This window comes from Aphelocoma coerulescens, chromosome 15, assembly GCF_041296385.1.
Source record: "Aphelocoma coerulescens isolate FSJ_1873_10779 chromosome 15, UR_Acoe_1.0, whole genome shotgun sequence".
Classification (NCBI taxonomy): Eukaryota; Metazoa; Chordata; class Aves; order Passeriformes; family Corvidae; genus Aphelocoma; species Aphelocoma coerulescens.
In genome coordinates, this window is record NC_091029.1 from 8401939 (window position 1) to 8412500 (window position 10562).

Here is a 10562-nt window from a genome sequence, read left to right on the forward strand (position 1 = left end):
GGGCTATAAGTGACACAAACTGTACTTGACCAGATGACCAGACATGCTCAGCCATAAGCACATGGAAGGAAAGGAGAGAGTATTATATATCTGTACAATGAGATTTTGCAATGTGGCACCCAGTGCCACAGTGGTTAGATACTGCTGCACATGAAAGCATGAGGATACCCTCCTTTTGACAACAAAACTCACCAACACTGAAATGACAATGCAGGGAACAGACAAGAAAGTGTATTTTGTCAGATATGATCTGCTGTGTGACCACAGAGGAAAAAACCAGCATGGATACTCAATCTGTCTTCCAGCAGCAGCAGGAAGTCTCATTCAACTGGGCCCCATTGACCATGAGACACTAACTTGTCTGCACAGGCCATAGTTTGGGAATCGCCGCTCAAGGCAGATATTCCCCTTCACATTTATAATTTCCATTTTGTATGTCTGTTGGCATTATTCACTTATGCAGCAGAATGACAGTCTTGAAGTAGTGCTCTTGCTATTGCAGATGTAATTTAAAAATCTGACAGCTACTAATCATTTCTTATTTTTGAAGATTCAAAGTCAGATGAAGCAAGTCTCATGCCACACTTAAACACGATGGCAGCATAGCACTGATCTTAATCAGTTCTAATATTCCTGGCACTTGCATTGCTGACAAAGGCCCCAGAAATGACAAGAAGAGACAAATTCCACTTCCTTTCTTTTAGCCACAGTTATAAGTCCAGGTAGACTTCCTGAGTCTCCCTACTGTTTGTGAGCTCTAATTGTATCAATGAATCCCAATTAAAAGCTTTAAGGCGTACTCAGTTACTAACAGATCATCCAGAATAGTTTGTTTTGTGAGCAACCGAAGGTGTTTAACTGTTCTAAGAACACGAAAGCAGTGAAACATCAAAAATACTTAAAAATTAACTCAAAGAGAAACACATTTTTATAACAAGTTTATTCGCCTGTTGTGTGGCCATCATACAAAGTAAGCAGCCAGAGCTGCCATTTTGTCCTTGGGTTTCTTTGGGTTGAGTCTTCCTCCAGGTCTCCGACCTTTGCCCCTTCCCCGCCCTTGCCTCTTCCCTTGTCCCCCACGGTGCATGGGGTGCCTCATGGCCGCGTGTTTCAGCTCCACCAGATCCTGAAACACGGGATCACAGAACACACAGCCCGAATGCTGGGTCTCGTCGCCAGGTAAGGGAGATTTGGCTTTGTTAAAATCCACGTCCACGAGCGCCGCCTCACACAAGTCGCAGGTCTCGGGCGACACCCGGACCTTGTGGGCGTTCTCAAAGAAGTGCACGATCACGTTGCATTTGTTGCAGGCCATCTTCCACTTGGGACCCGACGTCGAGTCCAGCACCAGAACCCCATTCTCACACTCCACGCACTGCCCAATTCCAAGCATGCTAAGGGAGTGCTGGCACGTGGGGTGGGTGCACTCATTACAGCCCATTCCTGGGGGAAGAGGAGTGAAACCAGACTGCCCTTCATCTCGCTACTCACACTACCCAGTTTGAAGGAAGTGAGACACAGAAGCCAGAGACACTTGAGTATACTAGAGATTTTCTAAATCACTAAAGAATGGAACTGCTCCCAAAATGGCAACTTACCTCTTCACAGTTTCAGAATAACCCCCTGCTCAAAAATTTTTCTGTAATGGTTTTCAGACTTGCCATATACTGCCACTGTACAGTACAGGCAGTTTAGACAGATTAGTGATGAAAAGTAATTACGTTTTCAATTAAATGTATGGCTCCTGCCTAACTGCTATTTTATACACGAACTACTCACTGTTAGTCCAAGATATTTTTAATTAAAAGATGGTAATAAAAAGATACGGAAAAGCTTCAGTGCACTACTTTAAATAAGTTTCAGTCCCACAGCTACTAAACTAACTGCAACTTCTACCTCCTCTTGTGCCGTGGTTCACCGGAACACTCTTGTATCCTTCAACAGCTTTTGACACACCATTTATCTCAGTATCAAAACATTCCCAAGACCTGTTCTTTGTTTATACTCCTGTCCAAGCCTACTCAAATTTGCAAGGCATCAGTATTTTGGTGTCTTTTACTGCATGCTGAGTGTTGTGAAGGTCACCTGCAGTGCAGGTAGGTAAATTATTTTCTTACTTGTTTTATGGAAAATAAAAATTCAAAATTTGTTAACTAATAAATTTTGGTCAGTAAGTTTAACATGAAGTTTAGGGATCTAGAGTCTAATTTGAACAGCACTTTATACTATGCAACATTGCTTTTAAAACTCCTATAAAGCACATTGTATAGATTGTACCTAATTTATTTCAAGTGAGGGTCATACCTGCGTGTTTGCAGAACTCCTACCTTTTTTCATGTCCCTGAAGGGAGGATGGTTGTAACAGTATGGACACAGTGGATAGCTCTTTCCTCTGGATCCAGATGACCATAGCACCAGCTCAAAGTCATCCAGGGGACAGCGCAACTCCTTGTAGAGTTTAATGGTACCGTTCTGGGGGAGACTGTAGGTGTCATCACAGTGAGAGCAGTGCAGGCGACTCGGCTTGGCCTGCAAACAGAACACAAATCTCCTGAGCAACTGCAGGGTCAACAGAGTTTAAAACTTGTGGCAAACCCAGCTAGAGCTGCTCTCTGGTTTGTTCCCCAAGGCAAAACCCTATCAGGCTTTTTGTTTTAGAAATGCACTCATGACAACCACGTCTGAACCCAAGTTTAATACTAGAAAAGAAGTTTATACTCAATGTCCCCCAGCAAGTGAAATTTAAATTCCAAGTATGAGGTAAACGGACCTGAATATACTTCATGAAACGATGGCATTTACCACAGCGGGAAAGGGGTTTGCCTGTGGCAGCCAAGGGTGAAAAAGACACTTCCATCAGTTCATCCATACCTGCAAAAGGAATAATCACATTTATGTTAGAATTCTAGTTCTTAAGAGGAAACCTTGCATGAAATCATCTACAGATCTGTGAAGAAGTGAGATTTAAAATATTTTACTCACAATGCTCTTCCTTGTCTACAAAGACTTTTAAAATACAAAGTATTTTGCACTGAGCATGCACAAACACACAGGTTCAGCTAATCTCAAGTTTTCAAAAACTCGCCACTGCACAGGCACAAAATAAACTTGACATAGAGTTTTGGAGACATGATTCAGTCCATCTCCCTTTGGAGATCAAATTAATTTGACCGGAAACTTCCAGTCCTGGCACAACTTTTCAGAAAGCCTAACCTCTGAGTGGAGCCTAATATGTAAGTATTTTCTATGCAACAACTAAGTAATTGTAGGGAACTTCACATGTGGAAAGTTTTACCTGCAATAGAATCCACAAAATAGTGAAATTTCCTTTTGAAAATATCAAGGGTGTGCTCCAGGACCTGATGATAATTTGCTTTACCCAGAGCTATTAAGTTGAGTTGCTTCTCTACAGCACTGCGGATCGTAGGAAGAACCAATTCTGCATCTGACAGAAAACCAGAGACAGCAGCAATGAAAGGTCAAAAATGGATGTAGGAAACTGTTCATACATAAACTGACATCAAAATCAGCATTATTTGAGACAGAAATGCTACATACACAGTGACAACAGCCATTGATATAGTAAAGGGAAAGGAAGGTAAAAGGATGGAAAGGGAAGAGCATTTAACTGACCTATTTTGTAGTAACCATGAACCAGAACAATGCCAAGGTTTGTAGGCTTTAGTCTTCGACCACTCTCCACTGTGACATAGTTTCGCTGGCAAATGTTGTTAATGTGGACTGGAATACTGGCATCAGTTCCTGTCACACAAAGGAAAACAACAGATCCACCCTGAACAAAACAGAGTTTTCATCAAATGACCCACTTCTGGCTTCTCTGGTTTAATGTCAAACTACAGGGCTCCTAAGACTGCTTAAATTCAGATACTTTCTTACTATTACCCTACTTCCAGTGAATAACTTCTCTCTTTCTAGTAGTTCCTTTGCAATTCTGAGAAGCCTGAAACACATGTTTAAACCTTAATCCTTTCATCTCTTCCAAAGAATTACTATTGGGAAGACACCTATTCTCACAGTTATTTTCTCTGGAAAAAGAGTAAGAGACTATGTTTGCTCTGACTGGGCAAATTCATGAGAAAATAAACAAGTCAGACTGATAAAGGAAAGTAGAATTGTGGTAAATAGTATAATAAAATACAGAAGGATTACTGAAGAGAGCAAAGCTAAAGCAAGCTGTAAAGAGAAGAAATCATTCCTAAGAATGGGGAGGTGCTTCCTTCCACACATCAGCTCTTTCTGACAGAGAAGTGACAGGGATATGTTATGAAAGGATACTGCTTTGGCCAGAAACTACTAAAAATAAGGATAAGAAAGGGAAAGGAATGTGGGGGAAGAAACAATCTACCATCTCCTGAGGGGAGCTATGGGCATGGTGGTTTGAATGGGAAGAGATTATCACTGTACATATCCAAATGGATACTGAGAACTCATTACTGACAGACGGTGCAGAGGAGTGGTTCACACTCTTTGCACTCATGGTGGATGTACTGCAGGACAATGTAAGTTAAGCAAGTTCCTACCAATGCCATGCTTTTCCATCAGAGTGATCAGTTCTGCTTCTGTCAGGTAATCAGGAGGGCTGGTTTGCTTTTCCAGCAACTTGATTTCACCAATCAGAAAAAGATCTCCTTTCTCACAGTGGGGAAGGCTCTCTTCTAATGGGATGCTGTGCCATGGCATAATTTCTGTGAACCCTGTAGGTAAAGAAACAAACAACTTGCCAGTTTACCATAAAAGTCTCAGTAGTGCTGCTACATTCTTTTTAGAGAGGCCCAAGAAAAAACTTCTGTCTTTGTGTAATTTATCCCCCACAAAGCATTTGCTGTCTGTAAAAAGACTGGTCTTCACACTGGCAAATGTGGCATTAAATCTTTGAGACTACTACAAGAAAAATAACACTTTTTCTATCATAACTGAAGTGTGAAAATTAGGACAAGATTTGGTCTCTGGTTTTGAGAGCTCAAAAAAGTCTTCACAATTGCACTTGTTTCCAAAGCTTCACTTTTATATCCATTCAGTGTATTAATGGGGAAAAAAATTAATCTGCAGCTAATACTTACTCCTGATTAGTCTTACCTGGTGAAGTTACCACCTTTCCAACACAGGTAAACCTTTCAGGGCCAATACTGAAGGAAATGGTGGTTTGTAGGTACTTGCAGTCAGCACTGACAGTGGCAATGAAGTGCCGAGTTATGTATTCGTACAGTCGCCACCCATCTCCACCTGGGGAGAAACAACACCTCAGCCACAAAATATAATAAAATTTCAGTACTTGGAAGCTACTATTCTGGGACAAATTTCTCCTAGAAAAGTAGCACTAAGCTGTTTTCTTTTTCTTGGCAGTACTGTAGTCCCAAGGATCAATTGCTGAAGCAGCTCTGAACTTCACTGTTACCAGAAGTTTCAGTGAGGATCAAGTTTGCTCTCTCTTCACTTCCTGCCATTCAAATAATTTTATTTTCTGTTGAAACTCGGTGATTTTGAAACTGGCACCTTACACCTCAAGCGACTGATTTCCTCACACAGTGTCCCAACACTACTGAATCTGCCTGTACCTAATTCTGCTTCTGTTGCAGCTCTCATTGGGGTGATGGGAGGATGGTCTCCTGCATCATGGCCTTTCCTTGGACGATTGATGCCTTCTGATAGCAGTGCTTTTACCTGGGTGAAGAAAGAAATGGCTTACTCAGATCAAATCTGTAACAATACAACATAAATAAAAGAAACTAGAGCCATTTAAAGTTTCTGAAGGCCTAGAGGTCATAATACACCAAGCAAGATCTAGTCTAAAACATAGACTAGAGAATGATAGTACAGCTTTTGCTTCATGTACTCACAGTTTCTGCCCAGTAAGGATTATTGGCTTGCTGTCTCAAACATCCTTTCAGGTCAAAGTTTTCTGGATAATGGGTAGTTTCTGTTCGAGGGTAGCTAATATAACCCTGAGTGTAAAGACGCTCTGCTATTTGCATGGCATGTTGGGGACCCATTCCTAAGAGGAGACAGGAGAAAACAAAAATCATCTACACATCCCTGTGATTATGGTTTGCTGCATCTGGGTGCACACCTTACCCAAGTATTTAAATAAATTATGGCTTGTCCTTTCCATAAGACTTTTGTCACCTTGATCTTACCAAACGTTTCACTTTTGACAAGCAGCTTTCTAAACTTGATCCTTTGCCCAAAATGATGTATTATTTGTTTTGTTTGAGATGCTGAAATATTTTGCTTTAAAACAGTGTGAAAATCTGAATTTTGTACCTACCTAAAGCAGCACTGGCCACTCGTAGCATTTCTACTGTGTTCAGAGCCAGTGGTCTCTGTTTCACCTTCTCTTTTTTACTCACAGATTCTACCTAGAAAACAGCATTTTCACAGTAAAAGTTCTGACATTTGGTAAATGCATAATTTCACTCATGCCTATAAACATGTATCATACCTACCACTGTCTATTCTTATCATATCTGCTTCGTTCTCTTAAAACAGTAACCACCAACATATTTTTACTTTAGAAAATCTGACTGGAGATAATTTTATCAAGTTCTAAAATTAAAGTCCCTTTGTGCCAGGACTAGATCAGGTCTACAATTAACTGGGAATACAGCAAGGCAGCTTACTGCTGTCTTTACTTCCCACTTACCTCAGCAGCACATACTTTCAGTGCTACAAGGATTTAGTGCTCATTCCAAGCAACAGTCCTAACTACAAGAATGCAGATTTTTAAAAGCTTCAAGCAGTCTTTGAACCTTGATGTCTATAAGCACTTAAATCCAAACATACTGTCAAACAAGTATTGAACAGAGCAGTTATAGGTTAATTGGCTATAAAGACTGCACCATACACATGATTAAAAATTTAACTGCAGGAATATTGCCCTACACACAATTAAATTCCAATTTATTCAATGTCTCATGGAAAATGAGAGGTCTGCTTGGAGAGATCTGAACAGTATTTCCTAGCAGCTTTAGCAATGAAGAGTTCCTATCATGATTGATGATCATTCCCAAAGTCAACACTGAGAGGAGGCTTCTGCTGACATGACCACACCAGCATAATATGATTACAATAAAAAAAAACCTCTTACCTTTTATTCTCATTTACACAAAGATGAATGAAATAAAAACCAAAATACAGATATTCTATACTCTTTAACAAAAAGAATCAAAAGCCCCAACATGCAGCAAATGAAATATTAAATTGCATTTCCTTTATATGAAATATGGATCTACTGACACCTGGTAAACACTCTTACCTTTGCTTCTTTTGCCATCTTTGTTATATTCAGGAACATTTGAGCAACCTCACGATCAAATACCCTCACTCTATCCCAATCTAAAGTGAGAGAATTTTCTTTTTCAGGGTTCACCTATTGGATAAAAATAAAATTAATTCATTCTCCCCAACTCTACTCCTAAAAGTGTGAGAATGTATATTCCCAACAAGAGTCCAGCAAGCAAATCCTAGGACATACAGGATTTGTTAGAATAAATTTAGGACAAACCTGCACCAGAGCACCAGTGCTCAAAATGCAGTTGTGCTCTTTTTCACAGGGGCTTTTGAGAAGGATGGACCACTTGGGAGTTCTGGGGCCTGGGGAATGACCAGAACTATTCCTGCACTGAACTGAAATACTGTCCTTGTTTAGTGCTGGGAACAGTAAAGACTGAAATAGGCAGAAATTCAAAGTTTACCATTTTGATTTAGCAAAAATCAATCACTTGTATTAAACTGTAACTAGCTCATGTTTTAAGCCCCATGTACAAAAATCAGTATGAAGCAACTAACACAAGAGAGCACAAAATCCTCTGTAAACAGCACCAAGTATTTCCTAGCATGATACACAAGACTCATCACAATAGATGACAGCAGATGCCAGATTTCACCTTTTTTTACTTTTAAAATCCAAAAATGGCAACTTTTTACCATGCATTCCTTATTTGTGTAAAAAATCCTTGTGATCACAAGCCATAAAACCCTGTTGGTTTGCTCTCAGAGCTTGGACAGCAGCGAGGCTGTAAAACTACTCTAAGCTGCCAAAGTACTCTGAGGACTCAATTGCCAATTAACACAACGAGCATTTTATTTGCTTTAAAATTCCAATACTCAGCAATGCCAATGTTTGTTGGCAGGCTAATTAATTCCTGGATTCAAATTAACAACAGTCAGTCCAAGGACCCCAGGGAACAAAAGAGAACCATTTAAAGTAGTCTTTTTGGCTGAATCTAAGCTTAGATGATTAGCACTGAAGAATTTTTATAAGCAGCAGACAATAAGCACTTTAATACAAAACTGACATCCTGGAATCTGTTCTTGAGAGTGGTGACACACATGTGAACAGAATGAGAACACATGAGTAAACTATAGGCATTGTGAATTCTTGTCAGCAGCTACGAATTTATGAATGAACAAAATACAAATGCATTTCTTTTGTAAAAACAAGTACTGTAAAACTTACTTTAGCTTGCAACACCCAGTAAGTCTCAGGCTTAAATGACTGGATTTTGTCATGCCTCTCAACACAGAATCCAAGTGTTGGGGTCTGACATGGCCCAAAGGAGATGAGAGAACTGTCTAAATTCCCATATTTTCCCTGAAAATATTTAGTCTGGAACCTAAGGGGGGTGGGGTGGGAGGAAACAAACAAGGAACATATGCATTAATATCCTTATTCCCATGAAAAGCAGACATTTTCGTTATCATACGTGCACAAAATATGAGTAATCTATAAAATCATTCAGGCATTAGGAAAAGAGCTTTCTGAGAAATATCATCTCTTACTAATTAAGACAATCATTTTGCCTAACAAGGAGCTGGGAGGAGACCCAGCCAGGACAGCTGATCCCAGCTGACCAAAGGGATATTCCAGATCATGGGATATCATGCTCAGCATATAAAGCTGGGGGAATAAGGAGGAAGGGGGAACACTTAGAGTGATGGTGTTTGTTTTCCCAAATAAACATAATGGGTGATGGAGCCCAGCTTTCCTGGGAATGGCTGAACACCTGCTTTCCCCTGTGAAGTGGTGAATTAATTCCTTATTTTGCTTTGCTTGGGTGTGCAGCTTTTTTTTACCTATTACCTGTCTGTATCTCAAGCCATGAGTTTTCCCCCTTCTACCCATCCAGCACTCTCCCCCACCCCATGGGTGGGGAGGCAGCGAGTGGCTGTGTGGGGCTTGGCTGGGGTTAAATCATGAGGGCACAGAGCCATTCCTGAACCTTTCACAAAACCATCTGCAATCTGTGCTGTCACCTTGTAAAGGCACAGCCAATCCTCAGATCCAGCTCCTGGCGGGCATCCACGGACAGAGCTTCATTGCGATTGGGCTCTCCCAAGTGATTCATGGCATTGCAGATGTCTGTGTCGGTGATGGAACTGAATTTAGCTCTGTAAATCGTCCTCTCCGTGCCACGGGTTTTGTTCATGACAGGAAGAACAGCATCAAGAACCTAAGGAAAATCAGAAGCGTAGTGAAAGAGGATTTGAAAGACAAAGGCTTCCTCTCTAAAATAAAACTACTCTCCACAAAGTATTTGTTTCTATGTCACTGCTTTCTTAATTCAGCAAAATGTCATGCCAATACATTAACTGATAAGCCAGAGCAGTATTTGTCCATCCACTCAAAAGCATATGAAGAACTAACAAAACTGAAGGATTTATTTACTATACAGCAACTGCTGGGAGCAAATCAGTATTCTTGGCTAAGGGCAAAGACATTCACCAGCACAGCTGCAGCACCTTTTGGTGAACATGTACCAGTTTCTGTCTGGGTTTATTCTACTTATTGCTAAGGCACAAGTAATGATACAGTGGTACATAAAGAACTTAAAACAGTTACTTGATAAAACGTGTTTCTTTAAACTAAACCAGAAACCCCCAAACAAATACTCTTCATGTAGACTTCTGAGAATAGGATGTTAAAAAATATCTTAGCAAAGTTTTAGTTCTATGCCTTTTATGTGCAGAGACCAAATTTCTGCAGTAAGCCTACACTTACAAGCAGCTCCTGTGCTCTAAAGCATCTAATTGCTTAATAAACAAAAGATAATAGAGATGAAGTTTTACAAGGACATAAAAATAACTACTCCAGCTGGGGAATACAGACCAATTCTCGAAGCACTGGAATGTTCTAACATTTAAGAGACCTGATTGCTCATCTAAGATGATCAACACCTCTGAAATTTATTTATACTCTCACAGAGTTCAAAGCATGTGAGTTTTTCCACCAAGGCCCTCCATGCCTTCAAAACTATTCAACTTTAGTTTGAATTTTACTGTATACTCATAAAACAATGCATTGATAGTCTTGTCAGACAAATATATTATGGGATTGTGAGTCTTAAAAATGGAAACCTTACTTCAAAACAGATGTTTTCTCCTTCCTTATCGCAGTCCAACCACAAGACAATAAAATCACAGCCTCTTCCCTCCACCTGTGAGAAAAATTAGCACAGTTCTTCAGCAACTCAAAAAACACCTCCCCCCCCCACCTATAGATTTCTCTTTCTGGTTTCAGCAGGGCATGTGAAGTGTGAACAGTA

The 10562-nt window shown here is 40.2% G+C and overlaps 1 protein-coding gene across 1 annotated transcript in view; it reads right to left on the reverse strand.

Annotated features, from left to right (window-relative positions):
• Window positions 1-925: 925 nt before the first annotated feature.
• TOP3B (DNA topoisomerase III beta) overlaps window positions 926-10562 on the reverse strand; it is an 11423-nt gene continuing 1786 nt past the window's right edge. The window contains exons 4-17 of the mRNA XM_069031170.1: window positions 10380-10454; window positions 9274-9470; window positions 8477-8633; window positions 7274-7387; window positions 6287-6377; window positions 5859-6013; window positions 5577-5682; window positions 5098-5244; window positions 4542-4715; window positions 3634-3762; window positions 3296-3445; window positions 2771-2871; window positions 2328-2529; window positions 926-1443 (exon numbers count right to left, since the gene is read on the reverse strand). Coding sequence (XP_068887271.1) covers window positions 962-1443; window positions 2328-2529; window positions 2771-2871; window positions 3296-3445; window positions 3634-3762; window positions 4542-4715; window positions 5098-5244; window positions 5577-5682; window positions 5859-6013; window positions 6287-6377; window positions 7274-7387; window positions 8477-8633; window positions 9274-9470; window positions 10380-10454 — 2280 coding nt within the window. The 3' untranslated portion in view covers window positions 926-961. The remainder of the gene's footprint in view (window positions 1444-2327; window positions 2530-2770; window positions 2872-3295; window positions 3446-3633; window positions 3763-4541; window positions 4716-5097; window positions 5245-5576; window positions 5683-5858; window positions 6014-6286; window positions 6378-7273; window positions 7388-8476; window positions 8634-9273; window positions 9471-10379; window positions 10455-10562) is intronic.